The sequence below is a fragment of the Glycine max genome, chromosome 10, assembly GCF_000004515.6.
Source record: "Glycine max cultivar Williams 82 chromosome 10, Glycine_max_v4.0, whole genome shotgun sequence".
NCBI lineage: Eukaryota > Viridiplantae > Streptophyta > Magnoliopsida > Fabales > Fabaceae > Glycine > Glycine max.
This window is the reverse complement of record NC_038246.2, coordinates 51,211,351-51,231,197: the sequence shown is the minus strand read 5'-3', so window position 1 is coordinate 51,231,197 and position 19,847 is coordinate 51,211,351. Positions and strand designations below refer to the sequence as shown.

Genomic DNA, 19,847 nt, shown 5'->3' with positions numbered 1-19,847 from the left:
ACTTTTTTTTCTTCCAAAATGATCAATCCAAGAGGTCAAAAAATATTCTGAAAAAAAATACACAAAGCAACTTGAAAAATGTAGGAAGGAACGACCTAATTTTGACTAAATTGCAAGTTTGATCTCTCTTTAATTCTTGATATGCATTTTTAATTTTTAATTTTAAAAATTCATAATTTTAGTTCAATTCTAATTTTTTTCATTTATTTTTTATTATTTTATTTTGATTTGGTTGAATTTTAGATCTAACGTATCCATTAAAGTTATCATAAAAATGATTAAATTAATTAAAGTAAAAAATAAAGATATAAACATGTGCAAACCTAAGACGTGTCATTTTTATAATTTTTAATTTTGATTTGAAAAATTGAAAGATAATTTTTTCATCTTTATACAATTCTTAAAAATCAACAACAAATCAACAATAATGTAAATTATCACATGATCATTGAAAGAGAGTATTTTTATGCACGGGTAATACTGCTGCCTATTCATTGAAGAAAGAACGTGTGAGAGAGATGAAAGAAAGGATATAATCGGTATTTAAGATTTAAAAAGAAAGATTGGGGTATACTTATCAAAATGGGGTGCAATTAGTAAGTTTCTGTAAGGAGACTAAACTAACCCATCTTAGACAGCTGTCACTAAATAAAGGAGGGCTATTAAGATAATTATCGGTGAACATTATACACATACCACTCAATAGTAAAATACACTCAACAACCACCTCCCTACATGGTATTTTTTAATCAAAAAATTCCTTTTTTAAAAATTAAAAAACTTTTTTTTTTTTTTAAAAACATTAGAAAACATAAAAATAGAGGGGCAAAGTGTAAAATCCGTTGGATCTGAACTTGAGTTTCTCTAACGGTATTGTTTTCACCCAAAAGTCATCATTGACATTCTCAGAAACCACCATTGTTTATCTTGAAAACTGTTGTCATCGTCGTTGGAGGTTTTTGCTACAATAATATGTCCTCGAGATTTGTCTTACTCACACACGCATGTTGATATGCTTCTCTATGGCACAAGGGTTGCAATTCTCATATGTTTGTGTCTATCGATAGTTGTGGATCATCTCTCTCATGTTAGGTTTGTTTATCTCTCATGTGCATTCCTTCTCTAATTTGATGTATGGTTTCTTGTATGAATTTGTGTTATGATTTTTATGAGAACCTTAACCAATATGGTGTATTCCTTTTGATTCTCATAGAGTTTGTTCTTTCGAATGAGATTAGGTCGCATATCAGATAAACCTATTAATCAATTAGTCAAAAAACTTAACCATTTTCACTAAGAGTGTTAACCAGGTAACAATAATATTGTATAGGTTTGTCCATTTCTCATGTGCAATCCTTCTCTAATTTGATATAGGTTTCTTGTATGAATTTGTGTTTTGATTTTTATATGAGAACCTTAACCAATATGGTTTGTTCCTTTTGATTCTCATAGGATTTGTTCTTTCAAATGAGATTAGGTCGCATATTAGATAAACCTACTAACCAACTAGTAAAAAAAGTTAACCATTTTCACTATTAGCGTTAACCAACTAACAATAATATTGTATTAAGAAAGATAAAGGGGATCGAAAAGTTTAGCCATATGTTTAAGTGTGATTTCCCGTCAATGTCTTTGTCATGCTTGAGTTAAGATTCAAGAATATATTTTGTAGAATCCAAAAATAGTTTAGGTTCATTCCATACATCTTGAAATTCTAGATTTTATTCCGTGTGTGTTATGTTTGTTTTGGTATGACGAACAAGTGCCTAAATATAATTGGTGATCCTTTGAAATGAAATTACTTTTTGTGATTTGATTTCACTAACATGCTTGAATTTTTATAATGTTTTATGAGGTTGAAATGCAAGAGATTGTAAAAAGTTAAGAATGTAACCAAGCAAATTACAGGATAACTTGACAATTAAGAAACCACCACTAATTATTATAAGTTTTTGTCAGTTGAGTTCGGGTAATGACAAGGGTTAGAAGTTTTGTGGAGAAATTTTGTGTGTTTGTTTACTTTCAAAGAGGTATTTTGATTGTGCTTTATTTTCTTAATTTTTCTAATGTTGTTTCTAAACTTTAATTGCCTTTAAGAATCGACTACATTGTACAAATTTGCTATCAAAGTTACTTTATTAGTGTTGTGTTTGAAAGTGAATTATTACAATTCACAAGGGTAGTGTTGATAACAATTAATAGACTAGCAATGTCTTCTTTTTACCTATTAGTGCTTACATGTCTTGTGACCTTTTGAATTTTGTTCTCTTATTCATATTACAATTATATGTAGCTTCTGAAAGTGAAAGCTGGGATTGGTGAAGCTTCCAAAAATCAAATTTATGTATGGGACACCTTCGTTGTTGATGAAAGAATCCAACAACTTTATTGTTGATGAAAGAATGGAATATAATAGTAACATGGCAAAGATCAAAAGTATAAGTTTGCACCATCTCCATGAGAAGCAGAGACAAAGCCATAAGATTTGCTTTCATTCATTGTCAATGGAATCAAAGGTGTCACTACCAACTCAGTAAATATTGTTTTTTTGGATTTCCCTCATATTACTTTGTAATGGAATTAGAGCCTTTGATGCATTGTCACACTATTATTAGTTGTTGAAGATAAAGATACTTTTTCAGGATGATAATATTAACCATAGAATTGAGAATCTCAAAAGTGAAATTATTAAGTTTTACTTAGTCAAAATGACTCGTCCGCAAGTAGATGAAATTGGAAGAAAAGCAGTGAGACTGTGTCAATAGCAATTGGGATGTGTTTTTCTTTTCTTGTTTATTTAAAATTGTATCAACTAACTATATCTTAAACTTGTTATCCATATTTGTAGACTTACAATAGCCATCAAGGAAATATTACGCTTGGATGAATTTTCTTTTTTTTTTTTCTCTGTTCATTGTGTAAGGTTTTAATACTCTTTAGGAACAAATAACCAGCATCTTTTACTTTAAAACAAAGTCTTCAATTATGTGTTATATTATACATTTGTGATTAATTGAATGTTATTTTGAAGATAATCATGTGCATATAATGATTAGATTAGAGTAACATCAAAATAAACATTTATGAATTTGTGATCATCAAATTGTTGTTCTTGATTGTGGTTTTAAGGCTTCACTACTTATGCGGAGAGGAGGATTGTGGAGGCCGTACAAGGAGAACAGAGAGCCACGTTGAATATTGGAATTGGTTGGAGGGGTTTGAATGAGGATGTTGAGAGGTTCAAGGACAACTTAGAGTTTACAAAGCTAAAAAATAATCAGGAAGGAATTGACCCTGATAATGTCTATTCTCAGGTTCCCTATGAGAAAGGTTTCCAGTTCTTGTGGCGAATTGAACGACAGGTATCTGAATTTATTTGCTTCTTCTGATATGTACATGCTCACTTTGCATCATATTATTGGATTTGTGTGTGTGTGTGTGTGTGTTTTGGAGAGATTCTGCATTAACTAAGAGCTATGATGCATTTCTCTTTTCATTTTGGGTTGGAAAACATATGCATGTTTTGTTTGTCATTTGGGAGGTAAACTTGAATGGTTGAACCTAATTTATTGGAATTGGGTATTTTTTCTTTATTTGTCGATTTTCTCATGGATGGGACAGGTTGGGAGAACTGCATTTGATGAGTTTCTGAAGAAACATCCCTTCACTTCCTTAAAGCCAACATCCGTGGCATAGAGAACCAGATTGACCTAGTGCTGTGGACGAAAGGTACTGGCATTCCTCCTGATGCCTATGAACCTGAATCCACTGCTTATAAAACGATTGTGTCGCTGGCAAATGAGTTCACAAATGGGAGGATGAAGTTGCTGGCTGGGAGCTCTACTTGGACAACTTACCAAAATCCATTGAAGCTTCTCAGTTTAATACTGTTTTCTCAACTATAAGAATTTTATCCTACTAAGGAGGATATAAGAATTTTCCATGCTATTTGCTCGGACGGCTTTTGTTCGTTTACTGTTTACTCAATTTTCATTATATTAAAGATTTTTTCGTCTGTCGTAGATGTTTTTTGTCTGAAGATTTTTTTATCTTAAAAAAGTCACATTTTTCTTTTAGAATTATATTAGATATTTTTAATTAGTTTACCATGAACCAATTTATTTAAACTTAAAATAAGTAATTTTAAAATAAGCACTTCTAAAAAAACATTTATTTAATAAACAGATAAGATGTACTCAAAATAAACAAAAAATTATTTTTCTTAAGCAGAAAGAAGTTGGACAAACATAAAAAAAACATAAAGTTATTTGTTTTATAAAATATTTTTTAAAAAAATAAGTTTAAATGAACTGATCTAATGTAATCTTTTTTACTTTATTGGTGCATTTATTGTATTTTATAAAGAAACAAATGAACTAAATGAGTTTTTTTTAGCACATAGCATGTTCACTTGTCAGGAAAAATATGTACGTCAATTTGATCTATAACACAAACCGTCCAAATATTGAAAGTATTCAAACTGTCTAAAAGTCTACTTATATAAACATGCATCTATTTTGTTTTTTAAGTACATATTCTCAAATAATTTCAAGGTAACGTTTTTATTTACATTATCTTCAAGATAAAATCAAAGTTAACATGCTTTTTTATTGGCGAAATACACAAAAAACCATTTTCCGGTAAAAGATTGGACCACCACATATAGGGATCTCTGCTGCTGTACTACCTTTAATATATTAAAACGAAGATGTCATACAGCTTAATTGTTTTTCTTATTAAAGTATGTCATGGAGATAAACCTAAAAAATCCCATCAACATACCAGATTCGACATTAGTTGAATTAAGAATGCGGCATGGAGAAACAATATAAAACCTTGCATATACATAATGGAGGAACATAAAAGCTAAACACCATTCATTACTCTGTAACATTCCCCCCGTCCCATAAAGCATATAATAATAGAAGGGGAGGGAACAGAACAATATTCTTATCTTATAACATAACAAAATAAGGTTCTCTACTGGCACAACAATTAGTTTCTTTCTACAAAAAGATCTTTTGTGGTTGTTGGGCAGTAGACAATTCATAATCCGCTTGTCAATAAAATGCTTTAAAATGTCATGGAAATCAGCATACTGTGCGTCCGTAGCACAAACAGGCAAGGTAAAGGTTTTTTGACCATTTGTCCTGAACACAAGAATAAAAAATAAAGAAAAATCAACCTTGATATTTAACCAACGAAATCAATTAGTCATTCATCTCCCCTTACCTTAACATGCGTGCTGGGAAATTGTGACGTCCGTAAAGTTTCCTGAGTTTCATCACTGAGTTTGCGTCTCGGAATACTTAATATAAGAGCAGATTGATCCAATGTAGCTGCGGTTGCTGTAATCCTATAACCTTTATCCCAACGTTTATGGATGCCCTCACTTGGATAGAGAAAATCAAGTTCAACCACCTACAGTTAAAAGGTTAATGATGAGAGCATGAAGCCAGTCTGTCTGGTAACAGGCTTATGTCCAAACCGGCCACCATTGTATGACATACTGAACAGAGACAGGAAATCACACACAAATAGAAATGCAGAAGAACTGTTATACCAAATGTCATAATGAAATACAATTTTAACAGCAAACCTGTTTACTGAATCCAGCATTTCGAGACATAACAACACCCCAACGACTTCCAGCAGTGGCCATTGAAGTGACATGAAAACCTTCTCTCCACTTCTTGTTTATCCATTTGAAGGGGAAAGATTCACTCACTTTGTAGGATTGTTGAGTATACTGCGTACCTGCAAAAATTAGATAATAAATCACAACAAAATCAGAGGTAACAGTTGCAGAAGCATTATATGTAGAGGTCTTCAGAAATCCATGTGTTCAAACAAAAGCACTAAAAAATCATATTAAAAAAGAAGGGAAATAAACAAAAGGTCACAGTTGACAATAAACAGAAAGTAAATTATGCAAGCTAATAGAGCCACGTCCAACAGCACCACTATCAACAAAGCATTTGGACAATCATGGCAATTGTTTCATTTCAGGTACATAATGAGACTCAAAAAATGACTGAATAACTAGAGGTATATAAAATATAACACAGAAGTAAACACCAAAACCAGTTTATCTCCAAGACTGCAACTGCTGAAAAACTTTCCAACGGTATTTGATAACATGATTCATCAACCAAGAAAAATAATAAGATCGATTCATCATTTCACCACAGCAAAAAGTGACTCTTTTAGTAATCAAACCTTTTGACATCACCACAAGAGAGCTGCCATTGTTGCTCCCTGCAATAGAAGTAATGTAAAAGTTTTTATCCCACTGCTCCATTATCCATTCCTGCAAAGCAACAGTCACATGGATAAGTTTAATCACATGGAATTAGATTAAAGAAACTGCAAGACATACAGCATATTTCACCTTGTGCAAGAAAAAGGTTGACAACTTGTAAACTTGAGCTGTAAAACCAGTTCCAGCATCCATAATAAGAGCCCAAAGATTGCAACAAGAAGACACACAACTAATAAGAAGGCCATCTGCAACCCCTCTCTCAACATGCTGTTCTAATCTTGCATCAGACACATTATAATGGTACCTGAAATACAACCAATTAATAAATCAGAAGCAACTCATGGGCATAACATACTCAAGCTCACCCTTGTATATCTAATTACTGGATAAAAAGAACTGCTAAAAGGAGAAAACTGTGTCGTACCTTTGTTTCATTGGCAGTCTTGCATTGTAAATTGAAATCCATTGTGTAGCAGGAACCCCTAAACGGACCTTCTTTCTTGGCTGTGATTCATCATCTTCAACATTCAATCTACCCCGCTTTTGCCCAACCTGCCAAACTATGATTTTGAGTAGACGTACACCAGCCAAAAGAGGAAAAGAAAAAAGTAAGCCAGAAATACAAGACCTCCAAAACCACACTTCAGTAATTACCTTTTGGGCACCTTCAGTATTAATTGGCCGCAATGCTGGATTGGGTCCAATCGTACCATCAAACAAAGATATTAGCTTGGAATAATTAGGTTCTTCATCAAATTTCATATTCACTACAATCTCAAGAAAATGCCTAAAAGGAGGAGGACACAAGCAGCATAGCGTCTCAGGAGATGTCCCCATCTTCTTTTTGCAAACAAGGAAGGATTTGCTATCACCCTAACATACAAGGTAAAATAAAGATTGAAATAAAATATGTAAAGGAACGAAATTTGCAAAGTAAAAAATACTCCATAGGCATGTAAAATAAATCCCATGTACCTGGTAACCTTGCCATGGTAATCGGCCCTTATGGAGGAAGACTAGTGTGTATGCAAGAGATTCAAGATCATCTCTTCTACTAGCAGTTCTCCCCAAATGAGCATGAACACTAGCATATCGAACAGTTCCTCTACATAAAAAGAGGAGACTCAAGAACATTGATAACCATATGCAAGAAAACTATTAAAAAAAGAGAACTACAAGGGGGAAAAGAAAAGAAAAGGAGGGGGTGGGGGGGAAGAAAACCTAAACATATCAGGACGTTGATCATAGTCCACATGCTGTCCACTGGAGGTGTCTCTCCATTTTGTTGCTGAAAAACATGAGCACGTATCATGAAGGGATTCACAAGAAAGAAACCACAAATGCATATTTAAACTTAAATTACATCAACTGACCTAATCCAAGGTCAACAAGAAACAGTTTCTTCTCTTGCGCTGTAGCTGGTTGACCAAGTAAAAAGTTTTCTGGTTTTACATCCCCATGCACATAACTAAAATGAACAACGAGATTGTGTTTATTGTTTGGAGTTCAACAAAAATAAAACTCAATCAATTCACGGACATTCTAAAACTCACTAAGTAGGAAGATGAAGAAACAAATATGTTTGACTAATAACATACCCTTTTGAGTGCATCTTCTCAAGTATTGATAAGGACTCAACCGCTATACATGAGACCATTTCAGAAGACATCCTAAACATTTGTTAATAAAAAATAAAAAACAATAGGTCAGAGAAACAAAAAGGAAAAATTACTTATTGTAACAATTCTAACATGATCTGTTGCATATATTCAAACTAAGGGAGTGTTGAAGACAAAAGAGAAGCAATTTGCTGAAGCAAAAAGCACACAAGGAAAAGAAACAAAAGGTTAAGGTAACAGTGGTGGAAGTTGATGGCCCAAATAATAGATCAAGGAAAAAAGAATACACCTTTAGACAAAATGCATGCAAACAGTGAGTAAAACCATAAGAATTATTCACTAGTTATATATATATTATAAATGGATGTCAAAAAAAATATTTTAGTAAAACAGAACATGTACAACTAGTTGCCACTCAAACACTGTTTTGCATTTCTTTTCACTTAATTATGTACTCAGAAGAGAATGAATTTGAATTCAGTCGCCATGTTTAAATGTGAACCTCATTTAAGAAAACCCAAAAACAAATGAAATCAGTATTATTACAAACCTTGTTTTAATACACATTATATAAACCCTATAAACAATCATAAAGCCAAGATACCGGCACACTGAAACTCACATCTGGCTTGAGGTATTCCAGAGATCCCACAAACTTGGACCAAGTATGTCCATAACCTGCATATAAAAGGAATAGTTGAACTGTTAAGTTGGCAATGATATAGTGCAACGGTTGTTGTGTAGAATAGATCATACCATCACATAATATTCTCCTTGTCTTCCTTTATAGTGTACTTTTGGGATTCCATAACTACCCCCAAGGGTGCTTTTGACATAACATAAAAGTCAAACTTTAGCTATACATACTTGATCACAAATCATGATAATTAAAAAAAAATATATATTAATATAAACGTAAGAAGGTACCTACTTGTATACTTGCCACTCGTAAGGAGGGCCATAGTTACAGCCCTTACTGTTTCTATGTTCAAATTTCAGAGCCACCTGAGAAATGCGAGATAGAAATAAACTTAAAGCCAAATCAATGACAAAAGTATTAAACAATTTAACACACAAAGCCCAGATGAAATTAGAGAAACCTACCTCCATAGCTCCAGCACCTGTTGCACGCTCACGACGGCCAACAAAAACCTGACCAAATCCACCTTTACCCAATTTTCTCTCTACCTTGTACATGGGCGATCCTCCCACTTGAACCTTTGGCATTGAAAGCAAATTCAAGTTTCAAAATTTATTAAAAAAAAATAATTCAATGAATAAGCAGCTACAATCCCAACAGCTACAAAAGTGACAAGTGTTAATTTTTCTTATTTTATTTTGTGGAAATTTGTATGTATACAATTTAGTCCCTAAATTTATCAATTTTGTAACAAATCAATTATTCTCCATCACCATACCCTAGAACATGTCAACTTCATAACAAATTATTCCTTGAATTTACGACCAGTTGTAACAAATTAAGTCCCAAAATTTGAACAATCTGAAAGACTAATTTGCAATAGAGTTGACAGAATCAGGGACTAAAACATTTCATACGCAGATTTTTCACTTTTCATAAACAAATCAATTGACACTTTTGAGGCACAGTCAGATAAAAAAAAAAAAACAAGCCAAGAGTCATAATCACATACCCTATCAGGAAAAGGTGGAGTGGTGGCATCCTCCTCAGGCTTATTGCCACTCAAGCCACCGCTTTCGTCACCCATATTCACGCCCACACCAACTTCCTTTTTCTCTTCTTTCGCCGGCTCCAGTATCGGGATCAACGGTTCCGGTATCGGTGTCGGTGGTATCGGGATCAACGGCTCCTGAAGCTCCAATTCCTTCGCCGCCAATCGAGTCCTGGGTCTCCCTCTCGGCGCCGCACGAGCCTTCACCTCCTTCCTTGCAGGTTCCGATGCTTTCTGGCCACGGCCACGCCCCCGTCGCACACCACTACGAAGCTCTGGCATTCTCTAAACCCATGCAATCGATTCGCAGTTCCGATAACCTCCCTCGTCATATGCTCTACCGGAACACCGATGCACGATTCATGCCTGAAATTGGAAGAACGAAACGGAAGACAGAGAGAAAATTTGTCGGAAGATGTCACGATAGCAATGGGAATGGGGTTTTAAATCGAGTGATGAGGATGAGGATTAGGGTTAGGGTTTGATGAGTGAACAAACTCGGGAGCAGATTAATCGGGAAAGGGAAAGTAGCGGGAGGCAAGAAGAGCCTTCACGGTACAAGATGAAAATGAAAACGAAAAATATATGATTTTTTTTAAAGAAAATAATAATAATTGTTATATATCAATCTAGTATTAGATCACAACATACTTATAAACTAACAAGATCCATTATAAGGGTTAGATTCTTAATATAAAAAAATCCATAATTATGAATAAAAAACTATCACAGGGATTAGAGATATTCACATATCTAATGTTTTATCATATCTTAGATAAATAATTTAGGTGGAAAAAAATCACAACATATAAAATATTTATTGGAGTGTTTAGAACCAAATCAAATTAATCGTACAATTGAAAATCACAACAAAATTAAAGTTACTAGTTTGGTTTGATTTTTGTTTTTCTCAAACTGCATGATTCGATTCGATTTTTGTTTTGACATGTGAAAATTAAACTGCTCGGGTTAGTTTAATATAGGACTCATATTAATCATATCATAAAGTAACTTTAAGCTTATGTAAAATCACAAAACTTACACTCAATCTAGATCTAAGACTACAATGCTTAATACCCGATAAATCACTTTCTCATCTCTCTTGTAACCCCTTAAAGTCTAAAATTATTCTATGTATGGTCATCTTTGTTTTTGTGATGACGACTCTCTCAAACAATAACACATTATTTTTTTTATTTAAGTTTAGTTGTTAAAACTTGAAAGTGAGTATTATGTACTGTTTAACTTTTAAGTTTAATAGTTTATTATTTAATTTGAATGATTATTATTCAAGTATTATTCAAATTGAAACTCTACGTTGAACATTTACTATCATAACTCACCATTGGATCATAACTAGCGCACAGACTATGATTTCGTTAGTCTGGCTAGCCTACCCTAACACATATATATCTAGGCATATATATATATATATATATATATCATTCCATCCATTTAATATCAAGGTCTCATGTCACATCACAAATCCTTAATATATTGTCCAAAATATTCACTAATAACAATGTTGATTATAAATACTTATTATCAAAGTATCTCAAAACATCATAAATACATCATCAACATACCTATAAGAGAAAATCATTTAAATTTTAAAATAAAAGACTTCTCTCTAAATCTATTATTACCTTTGTCCCTATAGCTGCATTATATTAGAGTTACAAACAAAATATCCACCCAGAAAGTCAGTTACTCCACTATTGTGTATCTGAGAAAATAAAATAAAATAAAAGGTAAGTTACAAAGAGTTAGTGAGAGCATAAAATACAAAACGGACAAGAAGGAGAGCATAACATAGCACGAGTCTTTACATTTAAATAACCTTAATTAAATAAATAATAAAATACAACTTACTTTTAGAAATCATTGTATGCTCAAAGAATAATTTTAGAATTACTCATAGACTGGTATTCAAGAATAATAACTTTATAATCGAATTTTCATTCCATTATGTGCACATATATCACATTATCTATTCATTGTGGTGAATGGTAATTATATAACTACGACGTTTAGCTTGTAAGCTGCATTATCTCTTCATTGCAGCGAACGGAAAGTATAAATATACTACGAGTAATTGACTTATAGGCTACATTATATCTCTATTATAGCAAACAAAAAATATAATTATACTATGAGAATTTGACTCATAGGCTACATTATATATTCGTTGTAGCAAACGACAAATATAATTATACTATGAGAAATTGAAAGTTACATTATCTCTTTGTTGTAGCAAACGAAAAATATAATTATACTATGAGAATTTGACTCATAGGCTACATTATCTTTTTGTCGTAACAAACAACAAATATTAATTATACTCATAGGTTACATTATTTTTTCGTTGTAGCAAACGACAATCAATCATGAACTCACAATAAATACCATAAACAAATAATTCAATATTCATCCTTATATATATTATCAAAATCTCAAAATAAATTTTCAACATCATAAAGAATATATATATATATATATATATATATATATATATATATATATTTATTGAAGTTTACTTGCTTCTCCTAAAAGAATTTTAAAAAATATCGCTAAGTAGATTAACTATTCACTTAAATAACACAATCAATGGGGAGGGGGGGTCTGGGGTAATAATGTTGCCTTTCACTTATACTCTTAATTGTTAAATTAGTTATTATTCAAGTTTTGTCAAATTATAACAAACATTTTAAATATTTTTTTAATATTCACTAGTAGAATTTTTAAATCGCAAAAATTGAATCAAACCAAATTACAAAAAATTAATTTGAATTTCACAAATAATCTAAATCTAACCAAACGGCATCGCGCTTAATTTTTAACCATAATATAACAATTTAAATAAAATCAACTTACAGCATACAAAGTTTTTTTTATGAACTTGACAAGTTTATTAACTTTCAAATATATATTTAAGATGATTTATAATTTGTCGACGGTATGATTTTTTATATTAATAACATAAAAAATATTCATAATATATAGTTAATATTTTTCCTAAACTGAAATATTATAATACATATTTATTAAATTATGAGAAATTTTGTTTCTGCCGCTAAAAAAATTGTTTTGCTAGTTACGAAAATATTATACTTAAAATGTATTTTTTTTAGGAAATCATGGATATCCTTCAACGGTCCAATTCGCTGGACTAAGAATAACCACGCTCTCAGTGCCTGGTTCACGCTAAATAGAAGTTTATACATGAAAAAAAATCAAACATAAATTCTCACATGATATACTTTATCCTTTACATGTGAAGATAGTGGATTCATATATAAAATGTATATTTTATATGTAGAGAGAGTTTTATTTCTTAATACTTGCCTTACTTGTTGTTTTGAATATTTGTATATCAACAACATATTTTTATTCTATATATTTGTGAAATTGATAAAAACAAAACTTGACTTTTTAATAAAAAATATAAGAAAACTATGAAAAATTAAAAAATATTATGTGATAAGCATTTAACATATGCACTTAACATTCTCGCGGTTTGCCACAAAAGAATTTGTGTTGAGGCCCATTCATTCTCCTTTTAAGAATTTTTTTTAAAAATATTAATTATTATAATTCTTTGCATCTAAAAATAATTAATAATTTCACGCTAAATATATTTAGAAATGCAAAATTCACTAGATAAAGGTGTGAAATCACCCTTTTGTCAATTCCTGAAGATCGATGAATCAATATTATTTTTTTAAAAAGTCGACAAGTTGTTACAAAAATGGTTTTATCCGTTCTGAAAAAACAAAGTTGGTCTAATTCTTGAAATTTGAATTTGGAAGAATGAAACTTGGAAATGCAAAAGAAAAAAAAGAGTAAAGAGGACAAATTTTTTTGAAATATAATATGTCATAAGTTTTGCCCTATTTGGTATATAAGTTTTAAACGTTTTTGAATATTAGGTTTAGCTTCCATTTTTTTAATATTTTCTTCCTTTCCTTAACATATTTATAAAAAAATTCAATTATCTTTTTCAAATAATTTTTTTATTAGTTTTTTTATTATTATAATTTTCAGTTACTCCAATAAATAATTTTATCAAACACTTATAATTTAACAAACTTTTTTTTTCATTTTCTAACCTTTAACTATCACCCAACTCTTTATTTAATTTATCGTTTTTCAACTAGTTCTTCGGGTAGTTTTATAAAAAATAACCAATAAAAATATTATTACATGTGTGCTCGTGTGAATACGCGTGTGTTTCAAATTATTAACCTTTGAATTAAGTTACAAAACACATTTTAAAATAGAAAATTCCTATATTAACAAAATATTTAATTTTATATAACAACGACATTGCCAAAAACAAAACTTGCCTTTTTTAAAAAAATATATTATCTAAAAAAACTATATATAGATAAAATATAAGAAAAAATATGAAAAGTTGAAAAATATCATATGGGAGGCATTTAACATTTTTTTTACATAATGCAAGCATTTAACAGACACTCAACATTCTCGCAAGTTGCTACAAAAGAATGTATTTTGAGGCCCATTTCACCCACTAGAAAAAAAAATCTTTAAAAATCAATAGTTATTACATTTTTTTCATCTATAATTAATTAATAATTTCACACTAAGTGCAACTAGGGATGCAAAATTCATTGGATAAAAGAAAAATTACCCATTCACCAAGGTTGATATATCGACAAATTGTTACGGAGGACAAAGAGATGTTGATAAATCAACAAATTGCTACTGGATAAAAGAAAAATCACATATTCACCAAAATTCTCAAGTATTCATTTATTTTTTTTACTTTTACAAGTATTTTTTATTTAAAAAAAGTCATGATCAAATAAATAAGTGTAATATGAAATATGGTCAAATATTTCAATCAAATTTGAAAATATGATTCAATGTTATGTGAATGATTAGGTAATTGTTTCTTTAAAACCAAGAATAAAATTTAAAATAAATATAAGAATGTATTGACTTTTTTTCTATTTTTTATCCCATTATTTGTTATATGTCATGTCACTTTTTTCTCTTTTTATTTCCTTCTTTACTCATAATTCTCAAATTCATTTCAACCCAAACATCCTAAAATGATTTACACCTTTGTTGTTACCCTAAATTTTTATGAAAAGATGGAAAATATTATATCACATTAATTGTTTAAAAACGAGTTAATGATTATAGGGTTTCTTCAAACAAAAGACAAAACAAATATTGCATTAGCATTCTAACTAAACTTACTCCTTTTCATTCATCTATTCTAATTTTACAAGAACTACGCGTTTTATATTCAAGGTATTAATCAAGAAAAAATGTTATTTAAAAAAATTAAGGCTTGATTATCAATTTGTTCCTCAAATTATGTTAAATGATTCAATTTGGTTTTCAATTTAATTCTAAAGTTTTTTTTAAAAATAAATCAAATTGACTCCTGAATTTTTAAAAAGTTCATTTTGATCCTTATTTTTTAAAATTTTAATCAATTTGATCTTCAAATTATTGTAAATTTACAACTTGATCATTTCTTTTCTTAAAATTTGAAAATTGAATTGATTCAATTTAACAATTTGATAATCAAATTGATTAATTTTAAAAATTTGATAATCAAATTTAACATTTTAAATATTTCAGAACCAAATTGATTATTTTTAAGAATTTGAGAACCAAATTAAACTTTTAAAAAACTTCAGGACCAATTTGATAATTTAAGTCAGTAATTAAAAAGTAAAATTTTTATGCTAAAATACAGTTTTCATCTTCCTATTTTACCAAATCTGTGAATTTGGTCCCCTAAATTTGAAATCAAGAGGTTTAGTCATTTTTTTAAATCAGGAAATTAGGTCCCTCTATCAAATTGATTGGGTTGACAGTTAAGAATATGTTGACAGTTAAGTACTGTGAATGCATAAGTTTTTTAATTTTTTATTGCTTACTAGATATTTAAATTAAATAAATATTTATTTTGTAATTGTAAAAAAGAAAAAAGAAATCATCCTCTCTATTCACCTCTTTGTGAGAGCATCGTGTTAGACAGAAGGATTTCAATTTCACAGGATTTGCGTTGTTTGACGAAAGGAAAAGTGTGCAAAAATCACATAAGTTTGATCGCCGACTGGTTGCCTAAGAGGGGAAATACAAGAAAGTAGAAAGATCAAGGTTTTTCTTTCCCATGAATATTAAATATTATATCCAGTTTTGAAAAATTAGATAGATGCCTTACAGACTCAAACATCAAAATAGGTTGATTATCATCTATACTCCCTGCACTCTGTTGATCAAACAGATGGAGATGACTACTAAGTTTTATCCCTATTATTATGTTTCTTTAATTTCTTGAAGTCCTCCCATTTGTCTTACCTTCCAACACCTTGTTCAGTTGAATAGGTTATGATTCTAATTTAGTTTAATTTTCATTCATGAACTTTTGGTTTACTTGCCCACAACTATGAGTCTGTGATAGTGTGTTTTAACAGCAATATAATCCGACTACTACATCAAAATAGTCACATGGCTACAAAATCCAACAACAACTTACAAAACGACCTATACTGAACCTATTACATCAACTGACCCTAGCAACCACTACAAACACCAATGCCTCAGTGAAACAAATCATCAAACACGTTACAAAACAATTACATAAGTTAGAGGACAGTGTGGAGGGAAGCACTGGGGCACAAACTTTGAAGACAAAAGGGAAGCTGTAGACTTAACGTCACGAGGAATTCTGATATGAAGAAGGATTTGCCTCAGCCTGCCACGGAATCGCATTCCTCCTCTCTCACGTAACATTTCATCACCACTTTTTTGTAATTTCTGTCTTCAATTTTTTAATTGAGATAAGTTATATCTCATTTTTTTAAAATTCACAATTTTAAGTTTTGAACTCAATTTCAAATATTAATTTATATTTTTTTATAAACGTTGTTTGTTACATATTTATTTATTATTCACATGATAAATGCTTCTTTTAATTATTTAATTATTATCAAGTTTAATTTATTAAAAAAAGTATATAGTCAAGTTTAAAATTTTAAAAGAAGATTAAAGTTACATATTTTTAATAAGTGAAGAATAAAATTTTTAAATTAAAAAATAAGTGAACTAAAATTACGTATTTTTTAAAAATGAATGACAAGATGTTTTGATTAAAAAAAATAGGAGAATTAAATATCATATTAAAAAAATACGTAAAATTGCATATATATATATACTTATTTTCTCTTTCATGTATATTTTTACCTTGCTCTTTCTTATTTATTATACATTTATAGTATTAGTTACTTTTTTTCCATTTATAGGAATTGAATTGGATAACAAAAGTAACAAAAAAAAAATAGAATAACCTATGTAAACGACTTAATCAATTGAGTTATATCTATTACACATTGTTAAGTATAATTTAAAATTTAAGAAGTATTAATAAGAATATTAAAAATCAATGAAACATGTTTTAGATATGCTTCGGAATAACATTTTTTTTTCTGATCATAATATTAATACAAAATAAATATTTTTGGTAACATTTGTTTAAGGACTAAATATCACTACTACATCACCTTAATTGATAAACAATAAAATTTCTAATTATAACATTTTTTGGAATGTAATTCTTAAAAATGCAACATTGTAACTCAAAACAAATCCCTCCTCAAGAGATAATTCATGATTAATTCTTTTAAACTAAGAATAAAATCTAAAATAAATATGTAAACATATACTCATTTTCTCTTCCTTATCCTTTTTTTAAACTTTGTTTACTTAGATTTTTTTTTTCTCATTTATCACATATCTATCACTTTTCGGTTCCCACACACATTCTCTTTGCTATTTTTGTTTCTCTTTTCGTTCCACCTCATGCTCCCCAAAATAGGTTTGTACATCTATTGTTACGCTAAAATTTAAGGTTATGAAAAGATAAAAAAATATTATGTTGATAGCATAAATTAGTTGTGTAGAGGTAGATTAGTGTTTATTGGGTTTCATTACACACGAGACAAAACAAATACGGCATTAATTTCTTCAAACAAAGAAAAGTTATATTATCAAACACCAATGACTCAACTATTTCCCCATTTGTGAATATGATACCTCTAGCCACCTTTAAAAAATGCCCAACCTTCTTACATTGACAAGTAATACAATTTAAGTTTGATAGTTATGAATTGATAAAAAAAATATTATTATTATTTAATCATATATCATCGTTTATATAATTTTAAAAATAATTATCATAAAAATCAATAAATTTATATTATAATTAAATAAATATTTTTTTTTTGGATTCTCAATACATAATCTATTTCTTCGTAAAATTTACTCATCATTTAGCCATTTAGCTACATCATCTTTTTTTTTTCAACCCCCTTCTATTTCTCAATTTTAAAATGCCCAATTTCCCATTTTTTTCTACCCACCCTCCTTTATCACAATTTCCCACTTTAAAATCTCAACCTTCCATTTTTTTTTCCGTCCACCCTCCTGCACGATTAATAAAGGTTATCGTAGAGGGAGATACGTAAAGGAGATGGAACAAAGAAGAAAAATTCAGCAAAAAAAGAAGAAGAAACATAAATAAAAATATGAGTGTTTAAAACCAAATCTAAGTCAAATGTAAAACCGAAAACCAACCAAAAATAAATAAAAAACCACATAAAAATCAATAATTATTGGTTTGAATTTTTTTAAAAATACTTCAAATGGCACAATTTGGATCAGTTTGTGGTTTGACATGCAGAAATTAAGCCAAACCAAATCAAACTCACCACGAATACCCCTAAAATTTATTGTTGCAATTATTGGTTTGTTGTCTACAGATCCTCATGGTTGGAAGTAAATATTATCAATGTTGATTTACTAAAGCTGTTTTTCTAAGTTCAGTTGTTGGAACTTATAAACAAGTCTTATGACTATTTTATTTTTAAATTAAATGATTATTATTCAAATATTATTTAACTTGAAAATAATTAGCTTTAAGTTCAATTTTGAAACTTTTGTTGTTGATTTATATAGTTAATTGTCGAATTAATTATTGGTCAACATCTGTCTAATTAATAACAAACTTTTCAAGTATTTTTTAAATATTTTTTGATAGAATTTTTAAACCACAAAATCAATTTGTAGAAATTAATTTAATTTGTTTTAGATTTCATAAATAATTTAAGCTGAATCAAATCTAATTATACTTAATTTTTTTATTAATTCAAATTAATTTTAAGTCAAAACCACATCAAATCCTTAAACAGAGTTGCATATTTAATAGAGTTGCATATAGAGGGAAAAGGGTGGAGCAACTCTCCCTTCTTTTTTTAATTTAAAGTGTATTTTAATAAAAAAATAATGACATCACAGTTTGTTTAAATTTTAGTGGATATTACTTCAGTAAAAAAAAACTTTATATTACTTAACTGATTCGGTACAAGATTTTTTTTTTTTTTTTTTGCAATTGATATAACAACTTGAATTTCTGAACATCTTTTGTTTGGTGTTTCACAATTACTCATTGGCATATCAAATGATCAATATTGAAGAGTATATGGACTAATTGCTCTCACAAGATTTTTTATGTTAATATATATTTTTTCTTCTTCTGACTATTACATGAATATATTTAATAGATAAAAGAGGAAATAAATTGATATTAAATTATTATTTTATGGTTCTAAATTTTTAATTACTTGGCAGTATATATATATATATATATATATATATATATATTTACAATTTATAGATATAAAAATGTTGTTTCTTTTAAAAAAGAAATAAACTCTTTTATAATTATGACATATATCTAGAAAAGATTTCTATTTAGTAATTACATGGATATATATAAGGGAGAATAATTTGATATTAAGCTTATTATTTTATCGTTTTAAAATTTTAATTATTTGGTGGTATATATTTTTATATATATTTACAATTTATAAATATAAAATCTCTTCACTAAATTACAAATTTGGTATTCTTATGAGTGTTAGAATTCGATTTTGGTCCCCTTTACTTTAATTTACCATTGATTACTTGTCAACGTTGAAGTGCAATATATGACGATCAATGTTCAATAAAAGCGCGACACATGATAGCCAAGATAAACAATTAAGAGTTAACATCTAATGTCATGATTGGAGATCGAAATAACCGAATTACAAAAATTTGAAGAACTAAATTAAATTATAGGAGAACCAAAATCAAGATAAATAAGAGATCAAATTTATAATTTAGTCAAATCTCTTTTTTTAAAAGAAAAGAAATACACTCTTTTGTAATTATGACATATCTAGAAAAAAA

The 19,847-nt window shown here is 29.2% G+C and overlaps 1 protein-coding gene across 1 annotated transcript; it reads right to left on the bottom strand.

Moving 5' to 3' along the window:
• Positions 1–4,862: 4,862 nt before the first annotated feature.
• Positions 4,863–10,193, bottom strand: LOC100783819 (casein kinase 1-like protein HD16). Its single transcript, XM_003536744.4, has 16 exons — positions 9,534–10,193; positions 8,986–9,099; positions 8,813–8,886; positions 8,638–8,707; positions 8,504–8,559; positions 7,861–7,932; positions 7,636–7,730; positions 7,484–7,550; positions 7,238–7,367; positions 6,917–7,135; positions 6,687–6,814; positions 6,392–6,566; positions 6,220–6,310; positions 5,600–5,757; positions 5,233–5,421; positions 4,863–5,150 (listed from the first exon to the last, which is right to left on the bottom strand). Exons 1-16 carry the CDS (start codon positions 9,852–9,854, stop codon positions 5,091–5,093), a joined length of 2,019 nt encoding a protein of 672 aa, XP_003536792.1. The 5' UTR covers positions 9,855–10,193; the 3' UTR covers positions 4,863–5,090.
• Positions 10,194–19,847: the final 9,654 nt, after the last annotated feature.

Excerpts from the sequence above, each read along its gene's own strand:
- LOC100783819 (XM_003536744.4), bottom strand. The coding sequence starts at position 9,854 with ATGCCAGAGCTTCGTAGTGGTGTGCGACGGGGGCGTGGCCGTGGCCAG. Across the intron at positions 6,311-6,391 it reads CAACCTTTTTCTTGCACAAG|GAATGGATAATGGAGCAGTG; the intron begins GTGAAATATGCT and ends GTTGCTTTGCAG. Across the intron at positions 5,422-5,599 it reads ATGCTGGATTCAGTAAACAG|GTGGTTGAACTTGATTTTCT; the intron begins GTTTGCTGTTAA and ends TTTTAACTGTAG.